This window comes from Pongo pygmaeus, chromosome 1, assembly GCF_028885625.2.
Source record: "Pongo pygmaeus isolate AG05252 chromosome 1, NHGRI_mPonPyg2-v2.0_pri, whole genome shotgun sequence".
In the NCBI taxonomy this organism is placed as follows: domain Eukaryota; kingdom Metazoa; phylum Chordata; class Mammalia; order Primates; family Hominidae; genus Pongo; species Pongo pygmaeus.
Window position 1 is genome coordinate 148,181,792 of NC_072373.2, and position 24,013 is coordinate 148,205,804.

Sequence of the window (24,013 nt, forward strand, 5' to 3'; positions counted from 1 at the left end):
TTGTTAATGATTTTTCAATTGGAAAAACACACACACACATAAAACCAACTTGTAAAACACAGGATAGAGTTTGGCTTTTGCATTAATTTTAGTAAGTGTGGTCAATAATTTCTCTTGGTAACAGACAAAAATAATTTGACAAAAAAGAAGTACAGCACTGGGAAATAATAGATACAGAACGGAAACATCATCCTCTTAGATATGAATATTCTAAATCAAAATTAAACTTGACAGTAGATTCACTTACCAATATTTTCTGTGGGCATTGAGACCCTTGTTGGTTCTAAAAGATTGTCAGCTAGGACAAAAGCTCCTTCTTCCAATGTATCGAGTAACATTGTTGCAGTATGTGCTTGTTCAGAAGAATTCATATGTTTCCATGATTCCAAAGCTTCAGGTCTCAGAAGGTTGTCCACTGTGTCAACAATTGCCTGTATCCATTAGAAAACTATCATTAGTTTTGACTGCTTTTAGAACCAAAGGGATTTTCAGTCGCTGATGAGTGACAATTGTAGTATTTATCTGTCATGATAATTTACTCTTACTTCAAGATGGAAGAACACCTAGACAACATATATCTGGTCCATTTTAAAATATACCTGGACCATTTTAAAACAGGACTGACTGAAGATTAAAAGACTGCTATTTGATTACAAAGAGTAAGTGTAGAAAGGTGGATTGTTTCTATTTATTTAATCACACCTCAATTGTTGACAGTTCACAACCACCTGTGTCAGCTCTTAATCTGAGACATTACTCTTACAGGTAGAGTCAAAACTACTAAAGTCATCCTATTTATAATCTCAAAACTTGAATATTCTAAACCAAAAATACTAATGTCTTTGGAATAGATTAATATGTATGCTTGAAAATTAAACTACATTATTTTTTGGAATCTCAATTAAAATAGTAACCAAAATTATTCCTTATAGACACTGTCTACTTATAATCATTTGAAATAAAAAAAAACAAGGTGGCATTAAAGTTCATAATTTATCTGTGAACATTTTCACTCTTCCAATTCTCTGTCCAGCTAAAAAACACTTGAGCATATACTTTAATTCATCAACAATGATCTGCTTTTAAAGGGATAAAGAAAGGAATCAAAATTAAAGCCTCTACTGATAAGCTAAAGAAAACAGGAAAGTAGAATCAAGTCTTCATAAACACTCAAGTTGTAAATATTCACATATGTAGGCTTAATTTATAGCTACACAAAATAACATTAAATAAAATATAACTCAGTTAATCAACTGAAGGCAGGATCTTATACTAATACACTCTGTAGCTACACACTGACTATGCTTTGGAAAGGTGAAATCACTAAGTTTATTTACTCTATTCCATTCACCCAGTCATAATGTGTCATTATGCCCATAAACACATAGTTCTGATCTATTGGTAATTACTTAAGAAAAAGAACAACAATAAAAAGAACAACAATAAAAATTGTACAAAAAGAACAACAATAAAAATTGCTAGCGTGAGGTACTATATGAACGGGGGGAAAGTTGTTTGAAGCTACTGTCGGAGTAAGATTAATTAGCTTAATCCATCTTAATATCCTCGTTCTGTCTGCCGTGTGAGCCACCACGACCTTCCTGGCAGGTGGAAGATACTTCCAAGTGGCGTTAAAGGCTTTTTTTCTCCCTCTAATGGGAGAGAGAATAGTCGAAATGCTCACACTGATACTGCTGCAGCCATTAACTAGAGTGGAACAGAAATTGGTCTGCAGAGGCCAGATTCATTAGTCACCAAGAAATACAGACTGGAGCCTCTCTCTAATCTAAGTTACAAATGAATCCTCTGTCACAAAGTGGGAACTTGCTTCATTTGCATAGTGTAAGTCAGCTTCTGATTTGTAATTTAAAGAGTTTTATTAGTCTTATCTGAACAGAGAAGATCATTTGAGACATACTGAAAATGACACTGGTCAGAAATTAAGGTCATGCTGAAATTTACTCCATATACACATAACTTGCTAATGGCATGCTTTTATTAATTTGAAACACTCCTTATTTATTACTATTTGTACTCGTCTAGTGGGAACAAAATGATCATTAGCCTAATCATATTCCTGAAGTAGTCTCTTTCTGCCAAAGGAAAAAAAAAAAAGCTATTCTTTTCCAACTGAGATGTATGTCCTGGGCAACATACCAATTATTACATTTCATACATTAACTAATACCTTAAAGGTGAACTGAACATTGAAGTTTAAAAAAATTCTATAGATTTCAGCAGTTATTTCTCTGCCCCTATTAAACAGGCTAAAAGGGGACTTTCAGACCATTATTACCTAAAAACAGACTTTCCTACTACCTTTTCTTGTAAAGTTCTCAAGTTCAACAATGTCCAATACTAACTAGTGAGACGTCATTTTTTTCTAGACCTTGCCAACCAAAATTAGTGAAGTCATGCCTTTTTAATACTCTCTAGTCTAAGAAACTACAAAAGTTCTTTTGTTTTCTTGTCACAATATATGGGGTCGTTCTTCAAGGTTTGATTTACCACGGTTATGGTCCCCTGAAAAGTAAGGTTAGAAAGTAACTATATCCCCAAAAGGAACTTCTAAAACTCACAGAACAGAACAAAATGCAATTTGGTATTGTTATTTTGATCTATCACACAGAACCAGTATGGCATAATTCCACTGTTAGCCTCAGCCTGTTTCCTATTACTTGGATATACCAGGAAGAAAACCCGGCTGGAGTGGACAGGGATTCTGAGCTCAACAGTGGCTTTCTGTTCCTATTAGCTTGATAAAAAACAGTGTGTAACATATACAGATATCACAGTCAAATTATTTATATTTCATTTTTAGTAACCCATCCCCATATCAACCTGATTCTAGAAATGACTCCTAAAAATTTCAGAATAAAGCCTATTTTATTTAAAAGTATACCACAAAGATAAGAAAGCAGTGACTTTTTCATGCACATACATTATGACTATACAGTCTTTGATATGATAAACTGCCGAGAATATATCATAGCTGTTTTACTCAAGTTGTTTTTTAATCCACAGAGATGACAACAGGAAACAAAGAGACTACATAATTACTTTCCAATTAAGAGGATATTTCATTAAAATTCATGTACTTTTGGATGAATGGAAAAACAGCAAAAATCATTAAAAGTAAATTATTTGCTTATTCTGAGAGTAATATACCTGTGAAAAGCCAACATTTGTACAGCTGATATGGGGCACATTATATAATTATCAAAGACTGAAATACATTGGATCATGCAGCAAGATGATAAAGCGTGGCAGGTAGCTGAAGAAGGGAGAAAGCAGGGTGACAGCACAGGAGAGATACCTTAAGGTAAGCCCTGCATGTCTTCTCTCGTTTTTGGAGCTTTTAAGTAAAAGAAAAGAAAATCAGAGGTTAGATTTTTATCTGCTGAAAATGAGGAAAGAAGAAATCCTCAAAAATTAAGGTGGTGTTCCAGAGCTCGAAGTTTATATGCAGTAGTCGTCTGGAGTCTGAGTCTGCACTGACTACCAAAACTGCTTATTTACAGTTTTTTATTCTATTTTATGAAGTATACTAATCTAAAATATGTTGACAAAAAGAGACAAAATATATACTGCAGTAAAAAAAAAAAAGTCAATTTTTTAACCAGGTAGAACCACATTAGGCACAGATTTTGGGTTCCTATGAACCTAATATAAACACTTATAGTGTGATGAAAAGTAGCAATCCAACTTTTGTCATAATAGGAAACATTAACGGCACTGATAACAATATATTCCTGGAGATGGCAACTTGTCCTTCTTCCAAAAGCTGCCATTGAAAGAAATATTTCAGTGGCTAATATTCCTATATGTGTCAAAATTTTGCTGCAACTATAAGAGTTCCATGTATTAGCATACAAAGTATATCAACTGTATAACATATAATATCTCTCCAAGTGCAGATAATGCATTATACACTGACAGTATTGACCACAATCAGATGGATAAAGTTTGCCACCAACTAAGATCTCTCTCAGGTAATTAACATCATTTACACTTTTTTGGGAGGGCAGGGCACATTGCTCTTTTCTCAACTGTAATTCTTCCTTGGAAAAATGAACCAAATTAGAAATTTTGCTTCTAAGTATATGTCCCGGGGCCAAAGATTTGGCTCTCAACTGCTATAAGACAAGAGCTGCCATACCAAATGTCTAATTCAAAATAACAGAAGAGTTCTCCCTACCTTGTTATAACTCCGTCCAGCTGAATCTTTTTCACTAGGTTTCAGTTCCTGCAGCTGTGCATCAAGGATGTCCACCAACTGCTCCATCAATCTCACTGAAGAACTTACATCCCCAGCAAACACTGGCCCTTTGGTATGTTTAGCCAGTTCATTGGCAAGACTAGCAGCATTTTCCCCACTTCTGATCTGAAACGACAATTTGTATTATCTCATTTAAATTTTTTGTTCTGTTTACAGCTTCTAGTTCTCCTTGAGTATCTTTATTGTGGTGAAAAAAATTTGCGAATGTTAAATTCTCCAACTAATTGAGACCGATAACTTTCTCTTTGTCTTAGAAGTTTCAGGCTCTTAGATTATCAACACACACACACACAAAATTCTGAACCAGGCATTTAAAAGAAATAAAAAGGAAAAAAAAATCCTTTCTCAAAAATTTCAGCCAGTTCTCTCATTTCACTGCAACCATTTAAAATTGTTATTTTAAAGTCTTATTTATTCCAGTGATCCAGAATTTAAGTCAGTATGTAATCAGCATGATACTGAGGGTTATTATCTGATATTTATTCGTCATAAAGGTAGATGAAGGCGGAGAAAAAATGGCATTGCATTACACTGTAATATTAAAGTTACTAATGCCTTTTAAAGTAGTTTACTCATTCTACCATAATCATGTGTGATATAAACATCTGCTTGCATTCTGTGGATTCAGTTGTAAACTTAATTATATTTTATTTAATCGGCGAACGCAGTTTGTCTTATGAACATCAAAAGAAACAGAACTAAATATGAATGAAATTAACAAACATTACTCACTAAAAAGCTTAACATAGAAAACAGGATACCCCCAAACATATGTAACTTTCAATAAACAGTTTACAGACAAAACTATGTGTAATTTTTTTTTACTTTTATACTGAACAAAGAGCAATAAAGCTGGTTTTAACACACAAAGCTAAATTATTTATGTTAGAAGTTAATGCCCTAAATCACCAATGTGTCATATTAAAAGGTTCCAACCAACCTTCTGAGCCAGTTGATTCACCCAGTGTGAGGTACAGTTGCTAAGATCGGGGCCCTTAGGGTTCCATGTTCCAGTGGAAATCATGCAGAGATATGAGGCAGTTCCTACAACAGATGTAGAAAACAACAGTAAAATTGAAACCATTTTTCTGCATGCATTCGGGAAATCAGCTATGATGATCCTGCTCTGCATGTTAAATTTTGAATAAACTCTAATGCAAGTATTTGACAATAAGTGACAAAAAGTAGGGTGTAATGCAGATTATAAATGTTAAATATGAAGTCAGCATAGAAATATTATATATTTATGGCAAACAAACAAAACCCCTTAATTTTCTTGGGACTCATCCAAAGTGATGCTTATAATGAGAAAGGCAGCTGTAAGGAAGACTCACTAGAGTCTTGGGGCAAAAATCTCAGGCTTGACCTAGGTCTCTGAAAGGGAGAGGTAATTTATAGTGCCTGATCTTAAATGACTTTTACAGTTTAAAAAACTTTGTCCATAGATATTATATTACCAAAGTACAAAAATAAAGTTAGCTACTGTAAACATCGCTTTCTTCGAATAAAATCACTTCATTGTAATATAGAACCTACTTACTAAATTGAAAAATATATGCATGGTAGTTTATAGAAAATACCTCTTGTTCCCTTGGGGCATGGTCGTTCAACCATCATTCCCCTTTGTGTCTGAGGCCACTTTATCCCCTTGGAGTCTAATGCTTCACAGAATCTCTCTGGCAGGGGAAAAATATTTGTTATAGGTGGAATTTTGGTTGTAGAAACTGCTGGAGGTGGTTTTGTCCCTTTGCTTCCTTCCTGTGATCCAGCTACAGTTGTGCTCATGGGGCCTTTCTGTGAAGTAGTGCTTGTGGTTGATATTGTGGTTTTGAACAGCTCAGCTGAAGAAGTTATTGTCACAGCTGTGGTAGGCACTATGGAAAAAAGATGAGTATATTAATCTCAAACACACACTTGCACTCACATACAGTCATGCACACGTGGAATGTGTGCATGCACACACACACACAAAACCCTACCCATCTGTCTGCCCACAAACCAAGGAAATGAGAATTACTGACAATATCGCTCATAAGAATAAATCTTTTCATCTGTTCCAATTTATTTATACTGATGCTAAGAGAAGGTAGGTAGTTTAGGCTTTACTATAGCGTTTGCTGTATGACTCTTTATTTCTCAATGAAATATGTGACAGTACAGTTTAAGTATAATTTCATCACATACTGTTTAACAGGAAATGTGGGACTGTTTAATTTAGAAAAATTCTATTGTATAAACTCACATTCTATAAGCAATCAAATTCAAAGCATTAACAAAACTGTGATGATTATATATAATTAGGACGATAAAAAAATTTAAAGTCACCCACTTTACATATTGCAAGAAAATAAATACTGTGACATCTTTCCACCCAGCAGCCGTTCCTGCCTGAGCATGATCAGCATGCCTGATTAGATTCAAACAGAAGATAAGCTTGGCATGCTTGTGCTGTTTTATTAAGGAAACATCTCAGGCTTCGGCATCGTTACCTCGGAAAAGGTAGGTATGAAGAAGCAGCTAGTTCCAGTCAGAGGTGGAATCTCTTACCAAGATAAAGCATCAGATCAAATCATGCCTAATTCAAACCAACCCTTCATATCTTAGTCACCCTTAACAGAGAATATAAACGAACTATCGTTACACATTTAAAAGCAAAAATGTTTTCATTATTTTTAAAGGTTATTTTTGCCTTCCAGTGTTACTAAACTTAAATCCACTAGGTTTAAGAAATAGTGGAGCTCAATGTTTCTTCCATTAATTACCATTGAATTAATTTAAACAACAACAAAAATCTGTCAGTAAAAATTTAATACTACCACTTAAAAACTGTTGGAGGAAATCACACAAAAGTTGTATCAACATTTACAGATTATTGGCTCTTAAAACCTTACATATATGATGCCTTAAATTTAAATCGTTGTAGTAGAGCAGATGAAAAATAGCTATGTTTTCAAATCATCTTAATAAAATCAACTTATTTTACACTTTATCTACACGAGATAATAAGCTAGAATATTAGAATTTATTAGAAAACAAGTTCATATTATCACTGATATGTTTACTATTTTAAGCTGTGGTCCATCAATCTTTCTTTATTAATTCTGACACTACTGAGAGTAAACTACGAAAAAGTAGTGTGACATGTTTCTAGTTCTTTAGTAGTTACATACTTCTTGTTACCAATAAGTACACTACACATGTTTTATTCCTTTTCCCCCTCTATCTCAAGAGAAACTTCTAAAGCATGTGTTTTATTTCCAGGGCATAATTTATTGACCATATGAGAGATGCCTATGTACATTAGTCAAACATCATGCCTAGCCAGCTGCTGCAGAAACCTATTCAAACCTGTCTATCTTTTCTTTAAAGCACTTGCTTGACACCTTGTTAAACCTCTGTAATTTCCTTTTGATTACAATGCAGCCAGGCTTTCAGTGCTTTCTCAATTAACATTTGTCAAAAGCATCACAATCTTTTGCAGAAGTGTCAAATGACTGCTGCTGAATCAAGCAGCTGCTGAATCAAGTCTTAAAGGGTAGTCGGGAATCAGAAAAAAGAAGGGGGCAGAGCAAAATGCTTGAGTGCTACACTACCTGATATATCCCTTGACACTGTACTAACTAGTACATATTTAATCACTGAAATATGTATTAATACTACAATTAGTGATTTGTTAGCTAAGCATTAGTCGAGATTCATAATAACCGAGTCAAGGTAGACAATAAAAGGACCTCAATTAAATGTGCAAAATTTCATGCAACATTCTACAGTCATGTTTCCATTTTTTTTTTTTGATAATTTATTTTTATACCTTTTCACCTTTTTTTTTTTTTTTTTTTGAGGCGGAGTCTTGCTCTGTCACCAGGCTGGAGTGCAGTGGTGTGGTCTCGGCTCACTGCAACCTCCGCCTCCCGCGTTCAAGCCATTCTCCTGCTTCAGCCTCCCGAGTAGCTGGGATTACAGGCACCCACCACCACACCCAGCTAATTTTTGTATTTTTAGTAGAGACAGGGTTTCACCATATTGGCCTGGATGGTCTCGATCTCCTGACCTCGTGATCCGCCCGCCTTGGCCTCCCAAAGTGCTGGGATTACAGGCATGAGTGACAGTGCCCAGCCACCTTTTTACCTTTTGATCACCAAAATAGATTAAAGGGAATCAACTTATTCTTCAAAAATAAATCAGTGAAATATTGGGATATCATGAAAATAAACATGATCATGAAGCTTAAAGTGACAAAACTAAATCTTTTAGAGGTACACATAGAATTTCTGGGATTTTGGAAGGTTTAAGTTTAGCAATACCAGAAGAAAAGCAACTTTTGTTCTGATGTGAAGGCTAGAAATGCAGATATATTTCTAAAAATTATTATTTACTTCCACAGGTGGAAATGGCCCAAATAGGGCATCTGGTAATGATAAAAGCATATGTTGATTTAGCATTTATGTGCCAGGTGCTATGCCAATCACCATTCATGGATAATCAGATCATCTTATTTAATCCTTACCACAACTCCATGAAGTAGGCACTATAATTATCTTCCTTTTACAGATAAGGAAACTGAATGATGAAGTTAAGTAATTTGTTTAAGGTCACTTTCCCATACTCTTAAATGCTATGATCTTACTTGCCTAGTTACAGATTTTCATAGACTCTAGAAAAATATGGCATCCAACAAGTAACCTTGCAGTTATCTGGGAACATTTAACTGACATGCTGTTCTGTGTAAATCTCTAAAAGAATAACAATTTGGAAAGAAAGTATAAGACTAGAATAACAAACAATGAGAAGTTCCATAATGAAACATGGCAAAAGGTTCAAAACTCAAGAATATCCTATAAATAATAATAGAAAACACAACTCACAATAGAAATATAACTCTAATCCAAACCCTTTTTTATAGAGCTCTATTTATCCTGATGCTGTATCATGCACTCATGCAGTGACTTAGGATTCTACCTACCATTTATCATTTGAGTAGAAACAAAATACCTAAGAAATGATGCTAATAAACGTGCTTAGTAAGTACCCATGAAGATTTTAAGTAACACATTACAGAATGGTTCAGTTTACTCTGGTTATGTACTAAGAACTTCTATTTATTACCAGGGTTTTCCTCCATGAAAGGGTTTGAAGACAATAGCCATTTATGCTAAGGGTAATATTCTCCTCATTGAGGTCCAAGAACTCACCCACACCCACTGTTCACGAAATGAACTCTAGAGTTTCTGTAGCTTGGTAAAGCAAAAATGAGCACCTATTCAACTTGCCCCTGTTCACTGTCTAAAAACACTGATCATCTTTTGTACAGCATTCTTTATCAGTGAAAAGGTATTTCCGGAAGTATGTATTCTATGCTATGTATAAATAAAACTGGCTCTCTTTATGAAAATATTTTCCTGGTATTACAGAAGTGTATCCCATCATTAATTAGCCTAACACAAATGTTGAGGAACTGCCAAAAGCCAAGTAAAAACACATCATTTTCTTTATAATATTTGGGATATCAGATGTGCAGACAGATTAAGTAAATATAAAGCAATTCAGATTAAGAAATGGAAAAGAGTTAAAACAGGACTGGAAAGAGTTTTTCCTAAGGCCATTCCAGAGAGGGAGAAGGTGAAAGAGGAAAACCAGACCTCGTGTAGGGGAGTGGAGCAAATGAACTATGCATGGTTCACATAAAGCTCAAAACTCACCAAAAAAAAAGATTAGGACACAAAAATAATATGCGTGTGGTTTTAGGAATGAAAAGGCTTGGATTTATAAATGGGAAAAAGTATTGAAGCTAATATATTATTAAACAGTCCACAATGAAAAATGATATGAATAATGAAAAAAAAGAATGGATAATTTTACAGCACAATTTATGCCTTGGCCATATATGTGATAGCAAATCCAGCACAGATGACTTGAACTACGAATTTCAGCAAAATAAATCAATCACTACTTTATGACAGGCAAAAGACCTCATTTCTCTGATTGCTCTGTTCTATTAGTTTCTTGGATCTTGTTTTTGGAAAGTTGACAGTGGCTTATTGGTTTGACCTAAATTTGTGGGCCAGAATAGTTCTGCAAGACCCCACCTACATGCATATAGGTAGCACACATCTTGGATGAGAGAGACAGGAGTCTCTAAATGCATCATATAAATTACAAGGAGAGAGAGAGAGAGAGAGAATGAATACCGGTCAAACAACAGTGAGAGAAATTTAGGTCAGATAATACTTTTCATCACTGAGGGCTGAATAAGGGGTCAATATGAATTTTCATGTTCTGGGACTATTTAAGAATGGCTATTTTGGATGACAAAACATCATAGTTGTAGGAACATACAGTTGCTACATCTGCCAAAGCTTCTCATTTTCAAGGCTGTTAACTGCTCTTTCCAAAAGCATCTAAACTATCAAAGACTTTTCATCTAAAATGGATCAAATTATTTGCTAGAATATATGACACATGTGGAGGATGACATTACTAACCATCTTTGTATTCGCTGAAGTACTTTGTGGCAAGTAGATGGGTAATGTTTTCATTTGTTGAACTGAATTATACTCAACTTTATTCACAGTTCTTCAGGTTGTTGCCTGATTATGAATTTGTGATTTGTAAAACATTTTTTTTCGTTTCTTTTTTTTCTGAGGATGACAAAAAACTTACTGCTACCCAAGACAAATCTAACAACTGTGAGACTAACACAGGCTACAAAAAGGTTAACATAAGGATCAATATAATTTTAGCCAATGCCAATACAAGTCTGTCAATGCCTTAAGTTTGCCTTTTGACAAACCTATAGGATAAAGAAGCACCACTGTAGTAGCAGCTTTTGGAAAAACAATTGAAATAGATGAAACAAACCAAACTGCTGCCTCATGAGCAAACATATGTATACATTTTTAAATAAATGATTCCAAGATACTATCAATAAAACTATATGCCCTAAAAGATTTCATTGTTATAAATTTAACAATGAACATTACTGCTACAACTATAAGCCAAAAAATACAAACGTAACCTGATTTAGGGAAAAAGGGGCTACACACTAAGTCAGCGGATCATTATTGTTGTTATATAAGCAAAACTCACGTATTTTGATATTCTACAATGACTCAAATTAGAAATTCCATGACAGAGAGCTGTGACTTCTGCTTTTGAGGTCCTGACCGTATGACAATATTTAAAACTGATTAACAGCATATCTTAAAATATGTATGGGTACGTGTTTGTTATGAACATATTTAAGTGTGTGTACTTGCATCGCTTTAAGAGAAGAAAATAATAATAATAATAATAATAATAATAAAAGAAAAAAAAAAGAGAAGAAAAAATATATTAGTCTCTGCCCCACCCTATTGAAGATATTAATTTAATCACTCCAAAGAACTTACTAGTTCCTAAAATTTTGAAATAATGCAATAATTTCAAGATTAACTCAGTAAATTAGGATATTAATTCAGATCTTAAACACACACTGTTCAAATAGAAGACTTACAAACAGTGCAAGCTCTATAATAATACATTAACAAGTTATTCTTTCATCATGAGTATGAGATAATCTTGTTTTAATGAAGTATTCATCATCAAAAATTATTTCCCACAAAATTGAACTCACTTAATAAACCAAAGTATATTTCCAAAAATTTAGCATTACTTTCTAAAGTAATGATCCTCCATAAAGAGAATACAAATCACACAATGCTAGCATATCTGTCATCACAAGCCATCACTTGGGATCATTTAAAGCTTGGTTCATATGATTGTTAAAGTCACAGAAATATTGACTTAAAACTGTCACTAATTTATCAGAAAATAAAAACATGTAATTTTACATGATAATCTAGAAAAATATTGGATGGCTCCCTCTCCTACTCAGAGAACAGACACCAAAACTTTAGAACGCATATATCTGGCATTGTACATCAAGCCTAGCCATTCTCTTGGGACTTCCTAACACACGTTTCCTTTAACCACTGGTGCCAAGAAGTTAAAAGGTCTGCACATAGATTGTAATCAATTCAGCAGTCAAGTAGGGGAAAACAACCAAACAAAAAAACACTGCTAACAGGTTTCCGGTTAGTATTATATTTTTAGCAATGAGAAAAGTTTAAACTGACCAATAATGCCACAATTTCTTGAAGCCAACATTAAAATGAAGAAATTGAGAAAAAGAAAACGAAGCATAATAAGGCTAAAATGTACCACAACATTGTCCTTTGTCCTTTAACTATGAAAAGGGGAAAAAAATAGGAAAAAAAAATTAAGAAGTCTTTAAAAAGAAAAATGCTTTTCACAAAATGACATAAGCATTAGCAAGTAAACATGCTTACCTTGGGCAGGATCAGGTGGACCAAACTCCAGAGAATATCGTAAAATGAAGTTATTGTTCCACACGTAAAGTTGGTTATCTCTTGGATTGTAATCCACTGCAGCAATATACTGATACTGGTTGGGGAAGGGAACATCTACATATTCTCCTCGGTTTAATCGGGTATTATAAATGTAATCAATTGAGTTCTTGCCTGTTTCACTTTCATTGTCTTGATAAACTGACCTAACCACATAGAGGACTCCGCATATCATAAAAGCATTTGATGCGGCACGTTTGTCGTATACAGTCTCCCACGTTGCTTCAAATCGAAGAGTGTATGGATTCAACTGGCTAATAACTATCATTCCATTGTTCTGTTCAGTGGCATAAATGACCCATAAGCCATTTTCATCAACTGCTAGGTCGATATCAGTCTTTCCTCCCCATCTGTATGGTGAGGTATCATGGTAGTTGGCATAGTTAATTATGGCCTCGCCACTCTTAATTCTAGTCCTCAAGTCAAATTTCACAATATTCCTCGTTCTTTCTTTGTTAAAGAAGACAGCACCATCATATACCACAAATCCAGTACCATCTACTCGATTTGGAAGTTTATATGTTGTTGTTTGGCGACTATTTTGGAAATCTTCTAAAGAAGCATATTCTATTAAAGTATCGGTACGATAGGGAGTCCAGGGCATGAAATAAATTTTATCTGCAGCCTGAAGAGGGTCCTTGCACCAAGCACCTGCCTTTTGTTCAGCTTCATATATACATGGTGAGTCCACAATTGCTTTCAAGGTCCCAGGACACACAAAAACTAACAGTTACAGAGAAAAGACAAAAATTAAGCCAAGTTAAAAAATTACACAGGCAAACACGTTTCAGTGATCACAAATCAAAAGGGAAAAATTCACATTATTAGCATTCAATTTTACCAAAATTTATACTTAATACAAATACTACCCTTCTTTTCTAAAGTTAGCATAATCAGTGTATCAGGGTACAAAGTAACTGGAGTTTATGTTTATTTTCACTAACAAAAGCCTAAGTTTAAGATCATTTATAAATGGTCTGACAATTTAAATTTTTGCTATGTTTTCATCTTATAATCTGTTAACCTATGTTTTAAAAGTTTGAGCTTTTGCACAACAGTATATATTCATTTTATTACAAACATTATACCTTTCAACCCCCTACTTCACCTATGAGCCCCCAAAAGCAAAACCATGAAATAAGGCAAATAAAACAGAAAACCCAATGTGAAGACTTATTTAGAACTTTTACATAAGTTAGACTGAAAACAAAGGTGCTTCAATTTGAGGAACATAAATATTCGGAAAATGCAATTAGGAGCACAGAAAAGTAAATGCAAGAAAAGCAGTGATGAAACAATCAGGAGACCCTGTAACCATGGCATGCTATGGAGAGGGTTCTGGAAGCCAGGCAAGATGACACTTTAATTATAAGAAAATATCCAAGGGTGTCAGAAAAAGAGATAAAGGGTAAAAAAGAAACAGAGAAAGGGCAGTTCCCCCTCGCCGACTTCAGAATTTTTACCCCATCACCAGGTTTAGCAGTCATACAATTTCATTGTAAACAGTTGACTTCCTTATGAGGTGGCATTTATGAGATCCTGCTGATTATTTTAATACAGGAGTGTTGTGGGGAGAGGGGAGGGAGGAGGTTAACATCCATAAGGCACATAACAGGGAGCTGGGGTTCAGACTGTATGTTATTTACCTTTTTGCTCCACTTCTATTTTAAGCATCGGGAAGAAAAATAAAAAAGGTGCAAGGAAAAAAGAAAAAAGATTAAAATAAATTGACTATTAGTCTAAGACTGAATTCGTAACAGATGCTAAATATAGGAAGAATTAAGAGCTGTACTACTTTGGATAAAGAGAAACACACAACAGGAAAACCTAGCAGGAGAAAGATTCTAAAGTTACATAAAAGAACATGGATCAATCATTTTAGGAGATTAAGGAGGCAATACAAATATGTTGGCATGTTGCTTCACTTAGTGTACCTGAATAAATAATGAAACTCTTCACTAATGCATGGTATACATACTCTTGCCTTTCCAAAGTCACTCAGCATTCTTACCAAGTTTTACTTTCTATATGTATGCTATAGACATAAATGCATGCATAGGTACATCATCCCCATTTATCTTATGTGAAATCAATTATTAAACTAACTTTAGATAAGCATAACAATAAAAAATACATTTATAAAAATCACAACTTAATTTTGGAGTTTAGATCAAATTTAATTCTGATGTGGTTACATGTTTTTCATAGATATTTACTAAGAAGAAATATATAATTATGCATCCCAGTATGTTTCAATTGTTTTTCTACTATTTTCTATTCCTAGATAAATTAATTTTAACCATTAAAAAAGCCTCCTCTTTAGGAATATATAAATATCCCCCCACCACCAGTAGAGATTTTGAAGAGGAGGGTAAGGTAGTACCTTTCTTCCCAACTAGGAATTAGTATATTTACTTAGTTAGGTTTACATATACATTTTAATATAAAATTCTTATTAAATTTTCTATATTATATATCTCAAACTTGTAATACTAAGTCTATAAAAAAAAAAGTAAGCAAAATACATACAAGGGAAAAGCAAGCACAGTAGGCAAGGAGAAAAAGGAAGAAAGAATTATGGTTAGATTATTATGACAATTCTACCATCATCAATTTACATAGAAAGCAAGCTAGCATGCAACAACAATCATATTGAGCATTCAAAGCAAATACCTTGACTCCACAGACCTTATAAAAAGTAAATGCTTTCATAAAACAAACCTGATTAGTAGAGTTATATGAGGAAAAGAAAAAAAAAACTCCTACAGTTTCAAGAAACAGATTATGCAGTTAGGAAGGGGGCTATGTAAGATCCTTGTTGGTAAACCGTATTCTAATACTTACAAACCATAAAATACTACTTTACATTGTATATAGGTTTGAAGTATGTTGCCTAAATTTCATAAAATGACAAGACTGATGTCTCTTTCTCCCTTTTCTGTTGTTAAAATGCATTAAGGTGTGCTAATACTGCGTTTCCAAAATGTACTCAGAGTAGTGCACATTTTACTAAGATCTTAGTTTGATTAATTTTTAAAAATTACAATAATTCATCAAGATTAAATGTTGACCTTCTGAAACACCTATGGGAAAAAACATCACACGAACATTTTTGCCATAGGAATGGCATACAACTTTCCACATTAAGCTACAACTTTCCCCAGTCAACTTGGTCTATGTAACCACTTTCAGGAAACATACTTGCTCTATAATGTGTAATTCTGACTACATCTGAAAAACAAGAAATTCAACATTACTGTCTTGAAAACAACACTTTTGTATAAACCACTAGTCCTAAAATTACTCCTCAGCAAAGAGCAATATTATACCTGCTTAGAATCAATAACGGAAGGGCGTGGTGAGAAAATGAGGATAAGAGAAATCATTAGCATTGTGACTACTCAAACTACATTTATATACAGCTGTACGCTTTTTTCCCCTAAGGAAAGGATAATTTTACTGAAATAAATTAAATGTAAAGGATGGAAATAATACATTTTAAAATGTTTATTTAAAAAAGAACTTAAAACAAGTTCAATAGAAGATGTAGAAAGTGTATTTTGCTTTCCATTCATTGAAAATGGCTAAATTTTATTATTTGATAAACTAAAATTACAATGTAGTTAGTGAACAGAATATCAGTCTTTATTTACTTGAGACTTAATTGATATCACATATTAAAGGAAAATAAATATAAATTATATATTGTATATATTTTATAATTCTGTTGAAAAGTAAGTAACACTCAAAAGTAAAGATTTAAAATATTATAAACCTTTGATGATTAATGAATCATATAAGGAAAATATTGCTCTTTACAACAAAAAAGTCCCTACGTTATTATTTTTATGAAAATCAAAAGGACAGACATCTGTGAAACCTGCCAAAATTCTATCAGTAGAAAAGTACAAAAATACAATAAAATTAATATAATCAGTATTCTCCATCACATGCCAAATATATACTACAACTTGTCATAAGAGCCGTATGAATTAACAATACACTTACTTTTCTTTAGACCAAACATACAAGTATATGACCCACGAACATCAGTGGAGGACTACATGGATATGCAAGACAAGAAATTAACCCAAACTACCTACACAGCCTACATACTCTGTATGTGAAGTGACACACTATTTCATTGAATAAGCATGTTTATTCATTAATAATGATTTAATCAATAATAATGGCTATTTTTCATATTAAATAAAATTTGTGGCTAATATTATAGTAGTTTTACAATGATACTTTGAAATAAGAGGTACAAAAATCAAAACCAAATCCTGCCTGCAGGATGCAAAATTCCAATCTGATTACTCTGCTTTATCCTCCAAGATCTTTATGACTTCTTTCAAATATAAATATATGCAATTCCTAACAGTCTGGCAATGACAATGGATACCCTGTATACGTGCACTTTTGACATGGATATTAACTGGGCAAGTACAAGCATCACATATAATGCATGTGCCTGTTTATAAACATACTAAAGTAAACAAAGTAACAGCATTTCTAATGTTCTCTGTTGAGCAAATTTCTTTTAAAATTTTCAGAAGTCATGAAAACCTTCTGAAATTGTTTTATAATAGGACTTAATTGGAATATATAAGATCCTGGAGGATTTGCTGTTGATAGAAATTGGTATAAAGCCAAGTGGTAAAAATTACATAATAAATGTTATCTGATGGTGACAATTTTATCAACTAAGTAACGTGTAAAAGAGGTATGCAAATGTTACAAAATATAAAAACACTACTAAATCAAGGAGAAAGTGAAAGCTAAAGGCTTAAACTAAAAGAAAGTATAAGGAATGAATACAATGGACAGAAGCACAAAGAAACAAAAGGTGAGGAAATGGGAAAAAGAGATAAGAGAAGACATTGTCCTACATATGATTAGAATAATCTAAGAAGACTCTTTGCATTATATTTTAATATTAGTTGAAACCGTGCAATTTATAGAGTGTCACTACTGTAGAGTATATAGGAATTACAATTACTTTTATTCTTTAGCAAGGAGTAATTAAAAAAAAACCCATAGACTTATTTCTGCCTCGTGCAAACATCTAGAAAGGTAACAGCAAATTAATTACTGATTTTTTTAAATTAAAAGACAAAAACTAGAAGGAACAAATACTTCTCTGAGTATAGCTATTTGCAAGTTTACTGCACAATGTACAATACTTCTGGGGAACTGAAAAAGTAAAATTTTGCAAGTTAGATGTTCCAGAAGATATCCACATTTTCCTTTCTTAAACAGCACAAGAAATAGCTTATGAGTCTGAAAATAATATTTGCTTAACACTGTTCTTGATCTATAGACTAGGTTACAGGAACTGGCTCCAGAAAGACAATTCTTGGCAGCTCTGACTGATTCCACTGTTTGGGAATGGATGCTGTTATTTCTTCTCTAATTTGAGGACAGAAACCATGCTAAATTCAAGTGAAAGTGACTTTATGGAACAAAATTTTGGTTAGGTCAAAAGAATACAATGTTCCTCTAGTGGCACAGGAGAATGATTACGTAAGCCACCAACACTACACAGGAGAAATGATATAAAGATCAGTGTACTCAGTAGGCTTCCAATCCTACAAATGGTATAGAAAATACTGAAAACATAAAAAGCATCCATTTCACAGTAACACAGGAACACAGAGCAGGGATGAAAAGATAATCTGTGTTTGGCCTTTAACTGATAAAACAAAAAGCCAATTTGTCAAAACTGTGTCAGAGAAAAGATGGAGAGTGCCTTCACAGCATGTGTCAGAATGTATTACTACCATATGGGACACAGCAGATCTATCAGAATTTGGCCCTTTGGTTTTAGAAATATTGACAGTTTGAACATATAAATCTGTTAGAACTAATGACCTAGCTTTTGAGGTTCTGGAAACAGCAATTTCATTATTTGGCAAATCCTTTTTTTTAAAGGAGGAAAGTGTACAAAAACTGTCTCAAATCAGCAAAATTGCTGATAAAAAACATATAATTCAAATGCCTATGAACTAACATGGCTAAATGACATCTCTATCTTTTCTATAATTTAAAAAGCAAAGAAGACAATACTATCAAACTAGCTTGTGAAAATCAGGTAATATTCAAACCTTTAAGTTGTCTAAAATGCTAAGCTTTTTAAAATTGAAAGTATAGAATACAATTTTGAAGTACGAATTCTGAGATTAGAAGGAAAACTACACAAAATTTGACGACTGGCCGAAGCCTACCTATAAACTTTTCAATTGAATTTTAAATATCCATCTGTAGGATCTTAAAAATGATGCTGCAAAAATAAAAACAGAACCATGTGCAAAGTTATATTATATCTAACTATTTTATTTAGCATTAAGGTTTCATCATTGAATCCCATAAAGAAATGCTCCCTTAAAGACAATAGAACAAAAAGTAAAGCACTTGCCTCAGTTACTGCAATGGTAGCTTTTACCCAGCACTAAAGTTACTACAACAGCAGGTAGCCATTCAAGTAGCTCACGATTAAAACTGAAGTCAATTCCTTCTTTAGAAAACTGTGAGCCAAACCAATTTGTCAGCAACTGGTATTGGGCAAAAGTACAGATTTCTATCAGCTGTATTGAATAGCTAATTCAAGTTTGTTTTCTGGAAAAACACTAGCCTTAAAAGCCAAACACTTAAGAACACAGACAGACACTTGGCCAGCATCACACTATGGCTTCCTTCCACACTTCATGAAGCTAATTGGAGGCCCAAGTCTGTTAGTGCTCTGCATGCATAATGGTTTTGTAGGCCACAAACATATGCTTCTTTCACATGTGTAGTCTTTCAGCATCAACGAGTAATGCTGGGCAAAGTGTAAAAAAATATAAACTGCATACTTACTGTAAGGGACACATTCATATTGGACTTCAAGGTATTTGTATGTTCCAGGACATGGATCAGGAAACACATCTGACCCAGTAACTACTATACACTGTGTTCGATTGTTGCACCTGAAAAACAAAATGTATCAAACTGGTGTAACATAATTTATTTGATTTTTTTCACTTAAATATAACATAGAAGTTTTTCTCATTTTCTTTAAGCAACTAGAAACAAAACAAAAATTCAAGTGATGTTAAGTTACTCTACATTATTAAATACTTTATAAGAGTTTTGTTTTCTTTATGTTGTAATACGGTGGTATTATGGGTCACACTAAATTTTAACTAGAAGTAAAAAAATAATGGCCAACAGTTTCCTATTATTCTGTTATACATTTTAATTTTTGATACATTCAACATGAACTGAACGACAACAAGAACAATAACAAATATCTTACTAGGATATTAGACATCATACTTAAGAATTAAGATTACAATTTTTAAAAATGGTCCTATAACTAAACAGAAACTTTAGAGTCAAAACCCGAATTTCTCAGCAGGAAGTTTTTGACAACACAAAACAAATAAGGAGCCAGGATTTTAATTTTATCGTCTAAATTCAGTTGGGTGTGAAGTTCTTTATTGTACATACTTTCTGGAATACCAGAAACTAAGCTAGTAGAGCACACCTTATATGCTATAGTCCACATAAATGATAAAGTGCATTTAAAGGATTTAGAAAAATGCTTTGGCACATATGTAATGTCTAAGCATTATTGTTACTCTTTCTATTCATAGATCAACGTGCCTATATAATTATGAGATGACTACGTACCTCGGTTCAACACCAGTACTCCCTAAAATATAACATTAAAAAGAATGTTGTACTAACATGATGCCTAGAATGTTCTAATTATTGTTATAAGGAATTATTTCCTTGTTTTTGCAATGTCATTAATTCACCAAGAATATTAGAAATAGGTTAGAATTCCAGATAAAATGATATGTAAGTTCTATGAATTTGTCCAAAAGGTCTTTTCATAACTTTTGTAAAGGCAACAACTATTTCTTTTATAATTTGATTTGATTATAACCTAATGAATGGAATGTTTTCAGGGTTTTTATTGTATTTTCTGATAGCGCATACATTAAGAAGGCAAATCAAGCAGAACGAGAACATTATAACAACATTTATTTAACAGTTGGAATACCACATATTCGATAGTGCATAAAATAACTGAACTATAAAATAGCACTATAAAGAATTTTGAAAAAGCATCCCAGTTTCTAGCACCACTAACTAAAGGGCAGTAGAAGGTGAATCATGTTAAAGATGGGTAGGAACAGTCATATACTTTGGTGCCATTTCAACTCAAAACCAGACTTTCTCTTTGAAGAGCAGCAAAGCCTGAAAACTACAGGATTAAATAGGTAAATTTTATAATTCAAAGTATACTACAATGAACTTCAAAGAAGACTTAAATATTAAATAAATTATAAGTAACTTTAATCATGATTATAATAGAGTATAGCAGTTTTTTTAGAAATATACCATATACTGTAATTTTCAAGAATGTAAATAATGTAAATGGTATAGTGTCACAATCTTCTGTAACATATGTTTTCCTGTCATTATTCTGTATTTCTCTTAATTTGGTTCACTCATCTGAAGAAATATGCCAGTGGTTCACCACTTAGTGTAAACGAATTATTTTAACATGAATCACAGAACCTACTTCACATCCTAAAATTCAAGACAAGAGGTAGGTTTACAGTTTCTCAATAGGTCAATAACTAATGTTCCCAACTAATAAAAATAATTCTGATGTTTCATTTTTCTTCCTTTTTAAACTTTTGCAGCAAAAAGACAGTTCACTGCTTTTTTAGTTTCTTGATCTGCCAGAAATCCTCAAATCACTAACTTGGTCCCATTAAAAACAAAAGTCCTTTCATTTCCTTGTTTGTATTTATTCATACCTACAGAGATCTTCCTTTTATCACACCCTCACACCTCTCAGAAATGAAGAAACATAAACAACTGTGTGTTAGATATCCCTTTCAGATACTCCCACAGTATACATTTTATAACTACTCAACCAAACTGTTAGGTTTTGAATGGTATTTAAATATGATTACAAAAACCCCTCCAAATAACAATTTTTATTGTGAGTAAACTCTTCATTTAGTTTATCAACCTTCCCTTCTTACAAAAGGCTCCTCTCATATCAACAAACTAGCAACTGGTGGGAGAGAGAGGGAATTGTACTCAAAGTTGAAATGGACCAAGAACATGAAAGACTTTGTTATTAAGGTGAAGGAGAAAGTAACTCAAAGGATTTGGTAATTTATATATATATCATTTTTCAAAAATAAAGAATACATTGAAAATTGCCCAGATTTTTTCCACCAGAAGTAATTGGATGAATGAATATAACTAGTACAGGGTTAGAGATCTTTTACTGTATGTTTCTCAATGTCATGGTATGTTCTGCAGGAAGTATATAAGCATTCTGGTTTCCATTACATTTTGTTTGAAAGAGGACAAACACCATAATAAAAAATAACTGTCCATATTTACTCTCTTTCTGAACAACTTTGCAGTAGTCCTCTGACCAATTACAGGTTCAAATTAATGTCAAAGCAATTATGATTATTTATACCAACCACATAATTTTTATTGATTTAAATAATCACATTACACAAAGCATCCACTTTAAGACAGCAAAACATATTAATTCTACAACTATAATCTTAAGCAAAACTGATTTAATGAACCTCCTGCAATAAAATTACAAAAAATTCTAGAATTCAGGGCCTCCCAAAATATAAAAAATGTTCATTTTAAACTTGAAAATTTCATATGTTTATATACACAGAGATATCAGAAGTGCAAGAAATTAATCTTGAGAAAAATGGAAAATTTAGAGCTAAAACAGTTAAGGGTCAGAAAGGACAGAAACCCAGCTGTAAAAAGTACAAGAAAATTAGAGCTTTGCATGCCAGTATCTTGATTCATGGAAATGAATCTAAGCTTTTAGAGGCCCAAATTACAGAAATAGAAATATAGACATTTATATTCCTTTATAAAGGGTGCAAGCAGCATTAAATTTCCAAATAGTGAGGAGACAAGAAAGACATTGGGAAACACCCAACATGAGCTATTAATACTAAGAAAAATCTGAAAATTCCTTAACAATATGCTGTTGGTAAGATTATAAAACTGTAAATTGCTATCGTTTAAAAAGATCCGGAAAGAAAGCAATTACTTATCCACCGAAGCGAAGTAAATTCCCGCCAAGGGCTCAGCTTCAAGTTCTCATACTAATGAAAGCGAAAAGTCTTAGAGTTAAGCCAAGAAAGAAAAAGTGTTTAGTCGTTTGTATTCTCAGTACTGGGCACAGTTCCTGGCATGACTTTCTCTCTCTTCCTCTACAGAAGAAGATTTCTTTACCAATAAAGGTATCATTGTTTTAACAATCAAAATATCAGTATATTCTGGTAATACCATGTGGGTTTATTACGTTAATAACCTACAATTTTCTTACACATTAAGCATAAAAAATCGGTATGAATGAGAACAAGGCAAAAGAGAAAAAATAGGGTTTAATGAGTAGACCTTTTATTACAATTTGAAGGAACTACAATTACGGCTCATCATAAAGAAACAGATACTAGAATATATTTTGAACACTTCAACTTTCAAATAACTGGTCTTATTTCATTTTGTATTTATAAAGATGGACAGATGACTTAAGACAGTGAAAGCAGCGGTTTTCAAAATGTGGTCCTCATATTAACAGCACCACTATCAGCTGAAAACTTGTTAGAAATACAAATTATTGGCCGGGTGCGGTGGCTCACGCCTGTAATCCCAGCACTTTGGGAGGCCGAGGTGAGTGGATCACTTGAGGTCGGGATTTCGAGACCAGCCTGACCAACATGGAGAAACCCCGTCTCTACTAAAAATACAAAAATTAGCCACGCAGGCATGCGTGGTGGCGCATGCCTGTAATCCCAGCTACTCGGGAGGCTGAGGCAGGAGAATCGTTTGAACCTGCGAGGCAGAGGTTGCAGTGAGCCGAGATCGCACCATTGCACTCCAGCCTGGGCAACAAGAGTGAAACTCCGTCAAAAAAAAAAGAAAGAAAAGAAATACAAATTATTAAGCTCCACCAAAAATTGGCAGGTTCAGAAACTCTGGAAGTGGAAACCCAGCCATCTCAGATTTAGCAAGTTTTGCAGGTGATTCTGATCAGTGCAACTTGTGTGAGAGCCACAGGGTTAAAACAAGATAGGTTTAGATACTTTACTAAAGAATAAATATGAATGGCAAAACATGATTTTGCTCTATAAAACTTAACAAGTGAAACAGAAAACAAGTGATGAGTACAATTTATGTAAGAAGTACATAATACAGTTTACAATGTTAATATGTCTTCTTGCTAATTCTAAGTGTAGAAATCAAGAGTTTTAGTTGCTCTAATTTTGAG

The 24,013-nt window shown here is 33.3% G+C and overlaps 1 protein-coding gene across 25 annotated transcripts in view; it reads right to left on the bottom strand.

The window, feature by feature from the left end:
* Positions 1-24,013, bottom strand: part of ADGRL2 (adhesion G protein-coupled receptor L2) — a 295,308-nt gene that overhangs the window by 36,185 nt on the left and 235,110 nt on the right. For 14 of the 25 annotated variants that reach the window (XM_054499971.2, XM_063653684.1, XM_063653691.1 and 11 more), the window contains 6 exons: positions 19,543-19,652; positions 12,607-13,407; positions 5,860-6,153; positions 5,220-5,323; positions 4,199-4,384; positions 248-431 (listed from right to left, as the gene is read on the bottom strand). In XM_054499971.2, the coding sequence (XP_054355946.1) occupies positions 248-431; positions 4,199-4,384; positions 5,220-5,323; positions 5,860-6,153; positions 12,607-13,407; positions 19,543-19,652 (1,679 nt within the window). Of the gene's footprint in view, positions 1-247; positions 432-3,316; positions 3,356-4,198; positions 4,385-5,219; positions 5,324-5,859; positions 6,154-12,606; positions 13,408-19,542; positions 19,653-24,013 lie in introns of all 25 variants that reach the window. The other 11 variants (XM_063653672.1, XM_054499969.1, XM_063653675.1 and 8 more) reach the window with 1 other exon arrangement.